The sequence below is a fragment of the Mustela erminea genome, chromosome 11 (genome assembly GCF_009829155.1).
Source record: "Mustela erminea isolate mMusErm1 chromosome 11, mMusErm1.Pri, whole genome shotgun sequence".
In the NCBI taxonomy this organism is placed as follows: domain Eukaryota; kingdom Metazoa; phylum Chordata; class Mammalia; order Carnivora; family Mustelidae; genus Mustela; species Mustela erminea.
In genome coordinates, this window is record NC_045624.1 from 105,167,423 (window position 1) to 105,184,416 (window position 16,994).

A 16,994-nucleotide genomic window follows, 5' to 3' on the forward strand; every position below is an offset into this window, starting at 1 on the left:
AATTGACTCTCTCTGCTTGACTTATTTCACTTGGCATAATCTCTTCCAGTCCTGTCCATGTTGATACAAAAGTTGGGTATTCATCCTTTCTGATGGAGGCATAATATTCCATCGTATATATGGACCATATCTTCTTTATCCATTCATCTGTTGAAGGGCATCTTGGCTCTTTCCACAGTTTAGCGATTGTGGCCATTGCTGCTATGAACATTGGGGTACATATGGCCCTTCTTCTATCGACATCAGCCACATGAACCTCTTTCAAGGCATGTCTCCAAAGGCAAAGGAAACAAAAGCGAAAATGAACTTTTGGGACCTCATCAAGATCAAAAGCCTCGGCACATCAAAGGAAAGAGTCAACAAAACAAAGAGGCAACCCATGGAATGGGAGAAGATATTCGCAAATGACACTACAGAAAAAGGGCTGATATCCAAGATCTATAAAGAACTCCTCAAACTCAACACACACAAAACAGATAATCATGTCAAAAAATGGGCAGAAGACATGAACAGACACTTCTCCAAAGAAGACATACAAATGGCTAACAGACACATGAAAAAATGTTCATCATCATTAGCCATCAGGGAGATTCAAATCAAAACCACATTGAGATACTACCTTATACCAGTTAGAACGGCCAAAATCAACAAGACAGGAAACAACAAGTGTTGGAGAGGATGTGGAGAAAGGGGAACCCTCTTACACTGTTGGTGGGAATGTAAGTTGGTACAGCCAACTGTTTGGAAAACAGTGTGCTCTTTTTTTTTTTCTTAAAGATTTTATTTATTTATTTGTTTGAGAGAGAAAGCCTGTGAAAGAGCACAAGGAGGGGGAGCAGGAGAGGGAGAGGGAGAAGTAGGGAGCCTGATGCAGGGCTCAATCCCAGGACCCTTTCCATATGGAAAGGCATATGCTTAACCAACTCAGACACCCAGGCAGCTCTGTTCTTTTTTTTTTTTCTTTTCAGTTTTCTTATCATTTATTTATGGTCTAATTTTTATTACTTCCTTCCTCTTGCTGGTTTTAGGTTTCATTCATTGTTCTTTTTCTACTCTTTTTGGTGTAAGGTTTGGTTGAATTTGAGCGATCTTTCTTGCTTCCTGAGGTAGGCCTGTATTTCTATATACTTCCTTCTTAAGACCACTTTTGCTGCATCCCAAAGGTTTGGGATCACTGTGTTTTCAGTTTCATTTGTTTCCATGTATTTTTAATTTCTTCTTCCCTTCCCTAGTTGACCCATTCATTGTTTAGTAGCATGTTATTTAACCTCCATGTCTTTGGGTCTTTCTAGGTTTTTTTTCTCATGGTTGACTTCTAGTTTCATAGCACTGTGGTCAGAAGAGACGCATGGTATTACTTCAATCTTTCTGTATTTACTGAGGACTGTTTTGTGACATAATATGTGATATATTCTGGAGAATGCCTGTGTATCCATGAAAAGAATGTATGTTCTGTTGTTTTATGATGGAATGTTCTCAATAAATCTGTTATGTCCATCTGGTCCAGTGTGTCATTCAAACCCACTGTTTCCTTGTTTACATTGCTTAGATGATCTAGCCACTGGTGTAAGTGGGGTATTAAAGTCCCCTACTATTATTGTGTTATCATCAGTTAGCTCCTTTATGCTTGTAATTAATTGTTTTATATACTTGGGTGCTCCCGTGTTGGGAATATAAATATTTACAATTGTTATATCTTCTTGTCAGATTGTTCCCTTTATGATCATATAATGCCCTTCTTTGTCTCTTTTTACAGGTTATGTTTTAAAGACTAGTTTGTGCGGTATAAACATTGCTACTCTGGCTTTGTTTTGATATCCATTTTCGTGATAAATATTTCTTCATTCCCTTATTATCAATCTGCAGGTATCTTTAGATCTAAAATGAGTCTCTTATAGGTAGCATAAAGATAGGTCTTGTTTTTTATATCCATTCTGACACTCAATGTCTTTCAATTGGACCACTTAAACCATTTACATTCAAAGTAATTATTGATAGATATACATTTATTGTCATTTTATTACTTGCTTTTTCATTGTTTCTGGAGATTTTCTCTAATCCTTTCTTGTCTCTGCCACATTTGAACTCCTTTTTGCCCTCAGAGAGTCCCCTTTAATATTTCTTGAAGGGCTATTTTAGTGGTCACAAACTAACCTTTTATAATGAGTATTTATTATTTATAAAATCAATTACTTTAATTTAAAATAAAATATAAATAAAACTTACAAGTTACTTCACCATTAACTCTGACAAATCAATGATCAGCTATGTTTAAGCAGTGTCACCTTACAATCATGAATTAAGGGCAAGTTGTTTATTTAATATGGACTATTTAACTTCTTTTTTTTTTTTTAAGATTTTGTTTATTTATTTGACAAAGATCACAAGTAGGCAGAGTGGCAGGCAGAGAGAGAGAGAGAGGGAAGCAGGCTCCCTGCTAAGCAGAGAGCCAGGTGCGGGGCTTGATCCCAGGACCCAGAGATCATGACCTGAGCTGAAGGCAGAAGTTTAACCCACTAAGCCACCCAGGCACCCCTAACTTCTTTTATTAATACATTAATATTCGTAATTAATGAATAAGATTAAGATCAAGGAAACATATTATCCTGACATGAGTCATAAAATAAGAAAATATGCTTGATGAACCTAAGAACTCACAATCCTTGTAATAGTTAATGAGTACAAACTAATGCACTAGGCACTAGTGTTATAAAAATAATGTCAAGAAGCATATATTTTAACCAATGATCAAATACAGTAGAACTTTTAAAAAGGAAAATATGTGTTTACGTGTATGGGTTTAAGATAAGCCATATCTCTAGTTATAAGCATGCTTTGTTTTAATGCAATTAGCTTTACTGCACTTCACAAATATTGTATTTTTTTGAAGGTCTGTGGCAACCCTACATCAAGGAAGTCTGTCTGCACCATTTTTCCAATAGCATTTGCTATGTCTCTGTGTCACATTTTGGTAATTCTCGCAATATTCCAAAAGTTTTCATTCTCTATTTGTTCTGGTGATCTGTGATCGGTGATATCTGAGGCTACTACTAGAGCATGGAGATGTGATTGAATTCCTGCAAATCTCATGAACAAAAAAAAAAAAAACTTTAACAGACAAGGAGTTGCTTCTGATGCGTGAGCAAAAAAGTGGAATCTACTCCTGATGACCATGCTGTGAAGACTGCTGAAATGACTAAAACAGATTTAGAATAGGACATAAACTTAGCTGATAAAACAATGGCATTGTTTGAGAGTACTGACTCTCAAACTATGAACTCTGGTAAAATGCTATCAAGCAGCATCACTTGCTGAGAAAGAGTTCATGAAAGAAAGAGTAATCAATGCAGCAAACTCTGTTGTCTTAGTTTAAGAAGCCGTCAATGGGGAACACTATACCCATATAGTCAATACATCATTGTTCATCAATTGACGAATATAACTTTCTTAATGCTTAATGACTTATTACTTAGAATACATATTACATATTTATCAGTCATTTACTTTCCACAATCTCATACTCCTTGATTTCCTTCCCAATCCCCTCTCCAAATTCCTTATGCATTAAAAAAAAAATGAGATAGCTAGACAGATAGATAGATACTTGCTTTGAGTAATAACTGGTTAGCACTGAGCCATGCATATGAAAAAATACTTTATTTGAATCAGAAGATCATAATATATAGACCTTAACATGTCATTAACTTCTGTTAGAGACTATCAAAGAATATCTGCTACCTCCTTTAATGCAAAGGGGTTTTCAATAATAACACCTCTCATAGTGTTTCTAAGGGTTACCCACAAACCATCTCCATCAGAAGCATGTGAAGCCATCATTAAATACACATTACTGATCTGGGTTAAAGCCCACAAGAGTGGAGCTGAGAAATCTGCAGATATACCCAGCCCTGGCTGATTATTTTGTGTAGCATCTTGCATTATACACAATTGTGTGCTTTTATGTCTTATAAAAGATATTTTATTTGCATATTACCGTATCTTGAAGAGAAAGTTTGTATCACTTCCAGATGCACTTCACTAAAACACAGAAAAGCTATATATGCTCAAGATCAATTAGCACAATGCCAGGTATGCATTTATTCCTTCATCCAACATGAATTTGTCAAGTGCTGACTAAGTTCCAGACTGGTCTAGGCATAGAGATACAGCAGCGACAAAGCAAAGACTCCTACAAGGCACATACTCTCCTGGGGAGAAGTTTAGACAGCCAGTAAGCATTACACAAGAGTAATTAGATAGAGCCACGCCCCCAGACTCTTAATTGAGTGCTTTCTCACGCCACCAAATGGTTGGTTCACTGACTGTAATGCATCATATCATGTAGCATGCATAAGCAAGATACAAATACAATAAAAATCAGGATTCATTCTGCAGGCAGTAGGGAGAGTGGATCGAGGCATCAGAGTTTAAGGAGTAGAGCAAACCTGAGTTCAAAGTCTGCCCTCAGCACTTCGTATACCAAGGCAGCAACCTGGACAAGTTATCTAAGCTTTTAAGATTTAATTACAGGGGCGCCTGGGTGGCTCAGTGGCTTAAGGCCTCTGCCTTCGGCTCAGGTCATGATCCCGGGGTCCTGGGATCGAGCCCCGCATCAGGCTCTCTGCTCAGCGGGGAACCTGCTTCCTCCTCTCTCTCTCTGTCTGCCTCTCTGTCTACTTGTGATCTTTGTCTGTCAAATAAATAAATAAAATCTTTAAAAAAAAAAAAAAGATTTAGTTACAGAATTTATCAATACCTATCAATACCAATTTATCAATAGCCCTGGAAGGATCAGTGTGAGGATCAAGCATGGGTCTAGCAGAATGTAGGCCCATGTTACTGGTTCTCTCTTTCCCCAAATCAAATGTGAATCTCATCTGACTATACCACTGCACACCTAACCTAAAAGGCTAGATTTTAGATTTACTGGAAGTCAACTGTCACTAGTTTGCTTAAATTTCATCGTAAAGACTGCTTTCACAAATTTGATCATATATTATATACTTAGATGCTGCCCTTCTGGGATAAAAAAGGCAATATTATCCCATTATTTAAAAAAAACGTGCATTTTGAGAGTTTTTATAATCAAAATACTACTCTATACTGTGGGACTATCACTCATTTTCAAGGCAGAATATGTTAGATCATCAGGGGCGCCTGCGTGGCTCAGAGGGTTGAGCCTCTGCCTTCGGGTCATGGTTTCAGGGTCCTGGGATTGAGCCCCGCATTGGGATCTCTACTGAGTGGGAAGCCTGCTTTCCCCCTTTCTCTCTGCCTGGGTCTCTGCCTACTTGTGATCTCTCTCTCTCTGTCAAATAAATAAATAAAATCTTTTTAAAAAAAAAAGAATATATTAGATCATCGCTAAAAAAAAAAAAATGTATGTGTATACTAATACATCATCTCTTCTTATCGAAATATTGAGTGATATAGTAAGTCCCTAAATAGTAAGTCCAGCTCCCACATCCTACGTCTCCAACCTAATTTTCTCCCTTCTTTGCCAGCTCACAACAACCCAGTGACACTGGCATTCCTTGGCTCCTCAAACCTACCAGACTCCCCAGCAGTTAAACACACAATGCATGGCGAGGTCCTCTGGTCACCAACCTAATGCTTAACTGGGTCCCACTTTAAACATCTGGTTCTCAGAGAAGCCCTCTCTGAGCCTCCATCCTGGCAAGGTCAGGCTGCACCGTACAGGGTGATATGGTGAAGCTTCCAGATAACGATAAATGACGGAGAAGCCTGGGTTCCCATCAGTCATCTAACAAAATGGAGTTATGCTACAGCACAAATACACAGCTGTGTATTTGTATCGATAAAATTTCACAAGCAGCACGATATAACTGACAATAATGCACCTGTGATGGTAGCCAGGGCTTTCAGAAGTAGCCCCTCCTCTGCCATGACACAGAATGCATTGCTGATAACAGGGAGTTCTATTTTTTTTTTTTTTGACATATAATGTATCATTTGCCCCAGGGGTACAGGTCTATGAATCATCAGTCTAAAACAATTCACAGCACTCACCACAGCACAAACCCTCCCCAGTGTCCATCACCCAACGACCCTACCCCTCCCCCCCCCCCCAGCAGCCTTCAGTTTGCTTCCTGAGATTAAGAGTCCCTTATGGTTTGTCTAACAGGGAGTGCTATTAAGGGCAACTCCTGACATGCCCCAATTCTCCTCATTTCTGCTTTTATCCCTGATTGTCAGACTGCATTTTGCAGAGAACTTTGGAAGTATGTTAATGGTCTGAGGCACACTGAGACATATGTTAATAGTATACCAAGCCCTTTTTCAGAGTTCTTTTTATTTGTATCTACTGTTTACTTTCTGTTAATGTTTGTTTCTCTACTTAAGGATTGTGCCTACCCCATCACCCGCTGTATCACCAAGTGCCTGCCAGTTCCCAGCATACAGAAGGAGTATGTGCAATGACCTGTCACTGGATCGATGATTTAAGACGTAAGGGTGTGTCCACGTGGAAGAAACATGGTGTACAGAAGTGCAGTTTACTTAACACATGTAAAGTGTATAAAGTAGTGCTGGGCACCTAGTGAGCACTCAGTCAATGCTCTCATCATCTACCAGTAGTACAATAGAAGAGAGAGGGCCTGTGAGTGTCTGACAAATGACAAGGCCGAGCATGCGCTGTGTGGTTAACCCTGTCAGAGCAGAGCTTCACGCAGTAAAGGAACCACAGTAACCCTTCATAGCAGGGATTTCTGAGTTAATTCATTTTAACATGTGAATGTGCAACTTTAACAGCCCAAGATCTTTTCACATATTCATGGCTGAACTCATGTTGACTTTCAACAATCCTGTCTTACACATATAAGCACATAAGCACTTCTTATGTGCTTACACACATAAGCACTTCTGTGGGATAGAGCAAAGAAAGAGATCCGTGCTCCATTCTCTCAGAGGATGGGAAGAAATCTGGTATCCTTAAATATTTTAAGGAAAGGTCATACATCTCTTTTCCTAGACTTATGAAAATGAAACAGACAATGAAAGTACAAATACCTATATCTCAGGTCACTGAAATCCCACCAGCTGCTTTAAAATTAACAAAAATTAACAAAATTAACAAAAAGAAGTTAAAACTCGAGGTCACTTTGCCTCCGCTCATCCCAGAAATGCAACTGTGTTCCCTAAAGAAATCACTGACGCAAGCAATTCGGGGAAGGAATACCTAAGTGGAAAAAGTTTTTACACCTACCAGTCCGAGCTGTTTTGAGAATGGATGCCTTTCATTATTTTTATTTATTAGGCTCTCACACTTTCCTTTAACTTTCATGCCATTCTTACTGTTTTCTCAAAGAGTCCATTTTCTAAGAGTCCTCCATCTAAGATAACACATTTTAGCCATCTGTATACTTTCTAGGAAATTTCTAACAAAAAAGAAAGATTGCTATAAAATCAAATAATTCCCCCACTGTCAGAACCTAATGTATGCAACAATCAGACACAACTCCCCCTAAGGCCTTAAGTAACAAATTTTAACATACATAACCACTTATTAATATTGCAGAGGGAAAGAGACCCTCCACTGAGTACATATGCCACATGAAGGTACTCTGACAGAAATAGGCATCTGCCATCTGGTCTAGTCAACTATTCTACTTCACAGAAAGAATATTCATAAGTCACACCCAGGGCCTATACCAAGCTTGAGTAATTAAATACAAATGCAAAATTATAATACAAAAACAGATCAAGTGCTCATCAATTGGTCTGTTGCTTCTTGCTTAAAAAAAAAAAAAATTTATTATTTTCCAGAGCTACCCTACAACCCAGCAATTGTACTACTGGGTATTTACCCTAAAGATACAAATGTAGTGATCCAAAGGGGCACATGCACCCGAATGTTTTCAGCAGCAATGTTCACAATAGCCAAACTATTGAAAGAGCCTAGATGTCCGTCAACAGATGAATGGATAAAGAAGATGTGGTATATATATACAATGGAATACTATGCAGCCATCAAAAAAGAAATCTTGCCACTTGTAATGAAGTGAATGGAACTAGAGGGTATTGTGCTTAAGCGAAATAAGTCAATCAGAGAAAGACAATTATTCATATAATCCCTCTGATATGAGGAATTTCAGAGGCAGGGCAGGGGGTTTTGGGGGGGAAGGGAGAGAAAAATGAAACAAGATGGGACTGGGAAGGGAGACAAATTCAAACCATAAGAGACTCTTGATCTGAGGAAACAAACTGAAGGCTGCTGGGGGTGGGGGTAGGGATAGGGTGGCTGGGTGATGGACACTGGGGAGGGTATGTACTATGGTGAGTGCTGTGAGTTGTGTAAGACTGATGATTCACAGACCTGTACCCCCAAAACAAGTAGTACATTATATGTTAATAAAAAAAATTGCTATTCTTCCATGGAGTCACATTGACATTTAACCTCAAGTACATTTGTAATAAACACTTCCATTTTCAATAAGATTTCACTTTCCCTAGTTCCTTTCTAAAATTAACTCAAATTTAACCTTATAGGTTAGTGAATAAGAAAATCCCTTTGGAATAAACAGGGGGGAAATTTATTAATATTCTAAAGACTGATACCTACCTCAGGCCCTGTGATATGCATCAGACCAGAAACAGCAGAGGCAACAGCATCATAACCAGCTCGCTGAGACAGTGGGCCTGTCTGGCCATACCCTAAAATGAGAAGAATGGACAAAGTCAGCAGCATCATGCAAGGAGAGAAGAGTAAAATGACATGTTTGCAGCCAGAAATCTTGAGCAATTTATTACTATGAGATCGATAGTACTTGAAAAGGAAGCAATAAAAATTATTCATGATCTTATATCCCAAAACGTTTTAAACTGGTAACTTGAGGGCAAGATCCCACTGCATGAATGTTCTGTCTGTCCTGAAGAGGGTCCTGAAATGTCTTCATGTAGTTTCCAACATTTTAAAAAAGCAGGAGATAGCACATAGAATGCAAATTTCTTGAAAAACCAGAAAATAGTTCAAAACTAGGCCCACACAACAATTAATTAGAGTTAATAACAGCTCTTCCCTTTATACAGGGAAACAAATTCTCAATTTGCCATTCCTCCATGACTCTTACTCCTTAATGCCTGAGCCTGATTCACTGATTTAATCTTGCCTCCCAGCTCCATTCATATGTGTTACTCTTGTTCTATACAAAACAATAACAAAGTAAAATAAAATAGTGTTTCTCTAGATGCTGTTGACATTTTTCACATATGTGTGTGTATGCATATATATATAAATGATGACTAAAAATTATTTCTAAAGATTTTATTTATTTATTTGACAGAAAGAGAGAGAGCATGAGCAGGGGACGGAGGGAGGAGCAAGGAGAGAGGAGAATCGGGCTCCCCGCTGAGCAGGGAGCCCAGTGCAGAACTAGCTCCCAGGACCCTAGGATCATGACCTGAGCTGAAGGCAGATACTGAATCAACTGAGCCACCCAGGTACCCCAGCTAAAATTTTTGATCATAAACAATATGATTACGTAACCTAACAGTGCTTTTTAAGATTACAAAAAGAAAGTGAAGGTATTACTTTTTCTTTTCTCTTTCCTTTTTTTTGGGCGGGGAGGCCATCAGCAAAAATCGAAAGAACACAATAATTTCTCCTGCTCTCTTCCAGTCCTGGCACTTACTGTTAAATGGAAAAGATTATTTCAGGTGCTACATGTATCTGTCTCCATATCCTATGGTATCAACCAGAGAGAGGACACATGAAACAGCCATCAGCTATTAGCTGAAATGTCCTGCATACCTCACTTTAGAAAGATCAAAAAGAGGTACCTCGGGGCCTTTGCTTGCTTCTCCAGGCAGCTGGAATGTTCTCCCTCCATTTCACGCCATATATCCACACATCTCACACTCTCTCACATCCTCCAAAGCTGCACTCAAACATCTCCTTACCAGAAAGACCTTCCCCAGAGAACACTTGTAAAAGAGCACTCTCACTTCTCACTTTGAATCCCCCTGACATTTGTCTCTGTAGCACTTATTACAAGATACATAATATAGCTATGTGTTTATTGATTTATTTTCTGTCTCCTCTCCTACCAAAATCTGTGCTCCAGAACTTTTTTCTATTTGATTCACTGCTGTAGTCACAGCATCTAGAGAAGAATTTAATAACACTCATTGATAAAAATGAATGAATGAATGAATACTTGTCATATAAAACAATTTTTAAAAAAAACTATAACTACTAAATTAATAAAAAAAAAAACTAAAGAAGTTTTTGTTTTGTTTTGTTTTTTACCAAAATGGCAATATGGGAGCTTTCTGGATTGTCCCTCTCCCACAGACACGACAAATGTACAGCGCCACGTGGAGCAATTCCCTCTGAGAGAAATCCAGAACTATTTGTTTGATTCCTATACATTGGTGATAGAGAAAATACCCACATCTAAATGGGTGTTTAAACCCCACTCCAGGCACAACACCATATATTCAAGAGGGAACCCCCAACTCATAGTTTCTCCTCAAGGACTGAAGGGTTTGGACCACATATCTGGGGCCCTAACTTTAAAGGCTCCCACATGAGGAGCAGGCCCCAAAGTACCTAGCTGTAAGACCAAGCAGAGCTTACATGCATGAGTCCCTTTGGACCATAACAAACAGAAAAAGAAGGTGTTGACAGGCACAGGAGCACTAACCACAGCTATCTTTCCAGGGATCAGCACAGAGGGATCAGGTAAACCATCCATCTCCCAGTCTTTCCCTGCAAAGGGTCTCACTGCATACTTCACAAGCTGCTACCTGAGGATTTGGACTATAATTAATATATATCTAGGTGCTCACTGCAATCCCTCCTAGAACCCAAAAGAACTAGTGGGTCACATTCCTGCTCACTCCAATATGAGGTAAGCAGTGTCTCTCTGGAAAGAGCTTCTACACATGTCTGGCACATCAGCCTTTGCACCTACTGCCCAAGGGATGGGCCCCCAGATCACCTGACTCTGATAGCCAATGGGTTTTGCAGACACAGGGCTATACCAGACAAAGAAGCAGTTTTTAAACAGGCTCAGGAGCAAACTCCATGGCTATACATCCCAGCTCAGTGCAGAAGGAGAAGGCACAAACACCTGTCTCTCACCAGGTGTTTCACCTTTCTCCCCAGAAGGGTATGACTGCATACTTTCCCAGCTGTTGTCTGATCAACATGCATCTAGGTCCCAACTGCTATCATTCCCCTGGGGACACAGATGGATCTTGGCACACCCCCAACCACGAGGAGCCACAAAGAACAAAGGCAATCATAAAGATCTGAGGGAACCTGGCACTCAGACCAGAGTGATTGATGAGAGTCATCTCCTACACAAGACCGGTGTCAAGACTGAGAAAGGTGGCTGTTTTAGCTAATATATAGAAACCAACATGAAGAATCAAAGTGAAGAAACAGGAATATGTTCCAAACAAGAGAAAAAGGTAAATTTCCAGAAACTGATCTGACAGAAATAGAAATAAGTTATTTATCTGATAGAGAGCTCAAAATAACATAAAGATGCTCACCAAGACCAGAAGAGTGATGTACGAACAAAGTGACAATTTCAACAGAGAATATCAAAAAGTGCTACAGAAATGACAGAGCTGAAGAATACAATAACTAAAGTGAAAAATTTCATGGAGACACTCAACCACAGACTAGATCAACGGGAAGAAAAAAACAGCAAGTTAGAAGATAGGCAATGGAATACACCTAATCAGAGAAGCAAAGAGGAAAAAGAGTGAAGATAGCTTAAGGGACTTATGGGACATCATCAAAAAGAAAAATATTCATATTAAAGAGATCCCAGAAGAAGAAGAGAGAGAGAGGAAGAGGCAAAAGCAAATTTAAAGAAATGCCTCAAAACTGTCCTTATCTGAAAGAAAAAACAAGATGTCCAGATTCAGGTAGCCCAAGAAGTACCAAATAAGATGAATCTAAGGAGAGTCATATGCAGACACATTATAATTAAATTGTCAAAGGTGACAAAGAAAGCCAGCAAAAGAGAAGCAACTTGATGCATACAAGAAAATTGTCATAAGTCTATCAGTGGATTTTACAAAAACCATGTAGGCCAGAGGGAATGAATAAGATATTCAAAATGCTGAAATAAAAAATGTTGCCAGCCAAAGACACTCTATCTAAGAGTTATCCTTCCAAATCAAATTAGAGATAAAGAATTTTCCAGACGGGGCGCCTGGGTGGCTCAGTGGGTTAAGCCGCTGCCTTCGGCTCAGGTCATGATCTCAGGGTCCTGGGATCGAGTCCCGCATCGGGCTCTCTGCTCAGCAGGAAGCCTGCTTCCTCCTCTCTCTCTGCCTGCCTCTCTACCTACTTGTGATCTCTCTCTGTCAAATAAATAAATAAAATCTTTAAAAAAAAAAAAAAAAAGAATTTTCCAGACGAACAAAAGCTGGAGGACTTCATAACCACTAGACCAGCCTTACAATTATGTTAAAAGGAGTTCTTCAGGATAAAATGAAAGAGTGCTAATTAGTTACATTAAAACATGTCAAGGTATAAAACTCAACAGAAAAGGTAAATATATAGTTAATTTCAGAATACTCTAATGTTGTAGTGGTGGTAGGTAAGTCACTTCTATAACTGTAATATATAAGTTAAAAGACAAAAAAAAGTTAAAAGACCAAAGTATTAAGAATTCCCATAATCACAGCAATTTCCTAATGGATACATTAAAAAATGTAAATTATGAAATCAAAACCTTAAAATGTCAGGGGAGAATGTAAAAATTCAGAAGTTTTCCATGCAACCCAAGTTAGGTTGTTATCAGCTTAAAATAGACTGTTATACAGGCACTTGGGTGGCATAGTCAGTTGAGTGTCCAACTCTTGATTTCAGCTCAGGTTGTGATCTCAGAGTCATGAGATCAAGCCCCACATCAGGCTCCATGCTCAGCGATAGTCTGCTTAGGACTCTCCCTCCCTTCCCCTCTGCTCCTGTGTGCTCTCTCTCAAATAAATAAATAAATAAATATTTTTTTAAAAAAGTAAAAGTAAAATAGACTATTATAACTGTAAGATGTTTTACATAAGCCTCACGATAGTACAAAGCAAAAACCTATAGCAGACACACAAAAGAGAAAGAAATCTAAGCATAGCACCACAGAAAATCATCAAATCATAAAAGAAAACAAAAGAGGAAGAAACAGCAGTTACAAAACAACCAGAAAACAATGACACAGTAAGGTCCATACTTATCAATAATTACTTTAATGCAAATGCACTAAATTCTTCAATCAAAAGCATATAATAGCTAAACGGATTTCTTTTAAAAAAAGACCCAACTACATGCTGCCTGCAAGAGATTTATTTAAGATTCAAGTACAGAGACTGAAAATGAAGGGATAGAAAAAATATTCTATGCAAATGAAACCAAAAGAAAGCAGGGGTAGGTATACTTATATCAAGTAAAATATACTTTCAGCCAAAGACTCCAATAAGAGACAAAGAACGGCATTACATAATGATAAAAAAGTTAATCCAATGAGAAGATATAACATTTGTAGATATTTATGAACCTAACATAGAAGCAACTAAATATTTAAAGCAAATATTAACAGACATGCAGGGAGAAATAGATAGAAATACAATAACAGTAGGGTTGACTACCCTACTCTCAACAATGGATAGATAATAAAGAAAGAAAATCAATACGAAATCATTGCACTTAAACTACACATTCAACCAGATAGATTTAACAGATATTTATAGAACAGTCCATCCAACAGCAGCAAAATACACATTTTGCTCAAGGATACACCTGAAACCTTCTCCAGAATAGATCGTATGTTATGCTGCAAAACTAGTCTTAATTAATTTAAGAAGATTGAAACCTTCTCAAGCACTTTTTCTGATCAATGAGGTATTAAACTAGACATCAATTATAAGAAGAAAGTTGGAAAATTCACAAATACATGGAGATTAAAAAACATGCTCCTGGAAAAAAAAAAATGGGTCAAAGAGGAAATCAAAAGATAAACCAAAAAAAATCTTGAAACAAATGAAAATGAAAATACAACTCAACAAAACTTGTAAGATATAGTAAAAGCCATTCTAAGATGGAAGTATACAGTGAAAAATACCTACACTGAGAAAAAAGACAGACCTCAAACAACCTAATTTTGCACTTCAAGGAACTAGAAAAAGGGAGAACAAACTAAGGCCAAAGTTAGCAGATGGAAGGAAATAACAAAAATCAGAACAGGTAAATATGAAAAACTAAGAAAACAATTTTTAGTATATAATTAAGAAAAAAGAGACAAAACTCAAATAAGAAAAATCAGAAATGAAAGACAAGTTACAACTGATGCCACAGAAATACAAAGGATATAAAAGACTATTATGAACAATTATACAACAACAAATGAGACAACCTATAATAAATGGATAAATTTCTACATATGACCTACCAGGAATGATTCATGAAGAAATATAAAATCTGAACCAACCAATTACTAATAAGGAGATTGTATCAATAATCAAAAACAACCTACAGTACAAAAGTCCAAGACCAAATGGCTTTACTGGTGAATTCTACTATAAATACCTAAAGAAGAACTAATATCAACCCTTCTCAAATACTTCCCAAAAACAGAAGAGAAGGGAATGCTACTAAACTCATTTTACAAGGTCAGCATTACCCTGAAACCAAAACCAACTAGGACACTATAAGAAAAGAAAATTGCAAGTCAATAACCCCAATGATACAAAAGTCCTCAGCAAATTAGCAAACCAAATTCAATAGAATATTTTTTTTAAGATTTTATTTATTTGTTAGACAGATCACAAGTAGGCAGAGAGGCAGGCAAAGAGAGGAATGGAAGCAGGCTCCCCGCCGAGCAGAGAGCCCGACGCGGGGCTCAATCCCAGGACCCCGGGATCATGACCCGAGCCAAAGGCAGAGGCTTTAACCCACTGAGCCATCCAGGTGCCCCTCAATAGAACATTAATACACCATGACCAAGTGGGATTTATTCCAGGAATGAAAGGATGGTTCAACATCCACAAATCAATCAATGTGATATATCACATCAATAAAGAGAAGGATAAAAATCATATGACTATCTCAATAGATACAGATAAAGCATCTGACAAAATTCAACATCCATTTCTAATAAAAACTCTGAATAAATTGACTATGGAGGGAATGTAGCACAACATAATAAAGGCCATATATGCCAAACCCAGAGCTAACACCATATGAAATGGTGAAAAGCCAAAAGCTTTTCCTCTAAAATCAGGAACAAAACAATAGTACCAACTCTCACACCACTTCTATTCAACATAGTATTGGAAGACCTACCCAAAGCAATTAAGCAAGGAAAAGAAATAAAATGCATTCAAATCAGAAAGGAAGAAGTAAAACTGTTTTTGAATGATGTGATCTTACATAGAGAAAACCCTAAGGACTCCATCAAAAAATTGTGAGACAAATTTAGTAAAATTTCAGAATACAAAATCATTATACAAAAATCTGTTGCATCTGAGGTGCCTCAGAGGTTCAGTCGGTAGAGTCTCCAACTCTTGGTTTCACTTGGGTCATGATCTCCAGGTTGTGGTCAAGCCCCATTTTGGGGTTTTGTGTTCAAGGGTAAGTCTGCCTGAGATTTTCTCTTTCCCTCTGCCCTTCCCCCATTCATACTCTCTTTTGTTCTCTCCCTCCCTCACTCAAATAAATACATAAATTTTTTAAAAATCTGTTGCATTTCTATATACCAACAACAAATCAAATGAAAGAGAAATGAAGAAAGCAATCCCATTTACAGTAGTACCAAAAATAATAAAATACTGGGGGACTTGAATGGCTCAGATAGTTAAGCATTTGCTTTCAGCTCAGGTCATGATCTCCAGGTCCTAGGATTGAGCCTTACATCAGCCTCCCAGTTCAGCAGGGAGTCTGTTTCTCCCTCTCCCCCTACTTGTCTCTCAAATGAATAAAAGAATAAATTCTGTCTCTCAAATAAATAAAATCTCTAAAAAATACATGTGTAATATATTAACCAAAAAGATAAAAGATCTATACAATGAAGATTATAAATAGACACTGATGGAAGAAACTGAAAACACATTAAATAGAAAGATAACCCATGCTCTTGGACTAGAAGAATGAACACTGTTAAAACATCAACACTACCCAAAGCCATCTACAGATTCAACATAATTTCTATCAAAATCCCAATGGCACTTTTTATGGAATTAGAAAAATAATCTTAAATTTATATGAAACCACAAAAGACCCCAAATAGCCAAAGCTAATGTAAGGAGAACAAAGCTGGAGACATCACACTTCCTGATTTCAAAATATATTACAAAGCTACAGTAATCAAAACAGTATGTGGTACTGGCATTAAACAGACAAATGGACCAACGAAACAGAATACAGAGCCCCAAAATAAACCCATGCATATATGGTCAACTAATCTTTGACAAGAGTACCAATAACACAGAATGGTAATGGATAGTCTGTCCAATAAATGGTGCTGAAAAAAACAGATATCCACATGCAAAAAAAATGGAATAGATTCCTATCTTACACTATACACAAAAATCAACTCAAAATAGTTTAAAGGAATAAATATAATATATTAAATCATAAAATTTCTAGAAGAAAACATAAAGATAAAGCCCCTTCACACTGACCTTGGCAATAATTTTTGGATATGACACCAAAACCATAGGCAAAAATAGACAAATGGAATTATATTAAACTAAAAAGACTTCTGTGAAGCAAAGAGAACAATCAGAAATGAAAAGACAACCTACAGAATGGGAGAAAGTATTTGCAAACCATGTTTCTGATAAAGGGTTAATATCCAAAATTTATATGAAACTCATACAACCAAGTAGCACCAAAAAATCAAGTAATCTGATTTAAAAATGGGCAAACATAACCTGAATAGATATTTTTCCAAAGAAGACATAACAACAGACCAACAGTTACATGAAAAGATGCTCAACTTCACTAATCATCAGGGAAATGC

At 37.5% G+C, this 16,994-nt stretch overlaps 1 protein-coding gene across 14 annotated transcripts in view; it reads right to left on the bottom strand.

The window, feature by feature from the left end:
- Window positions 1–16,994, bottom strand: part of SUGCT (succinyl-CoA:glutarate-CoA transferase) — a 787,044-nt gene that overhangs the window by 665,724 nt on the left and 104,326 nt on the right. For all 14 annotated transcript variants that reach the window (XR_004276715.1, XM_032304187.1, XM_032304179.1 and 11 more), the window contains exon 7: window positions 8,582–8,673. Coding sequence is in view for 13 of the 14 variants with exons in the window: in XM_032304187.1 (XP_032160078.1) it covers window positions 8,582–8,673 (92 nt within the window). In the remaining variant the exon portion in view is untranslated. The remainder of the gene's footprint in view (window positions 1–8,581; window positions 8,674–16,994) is intronic.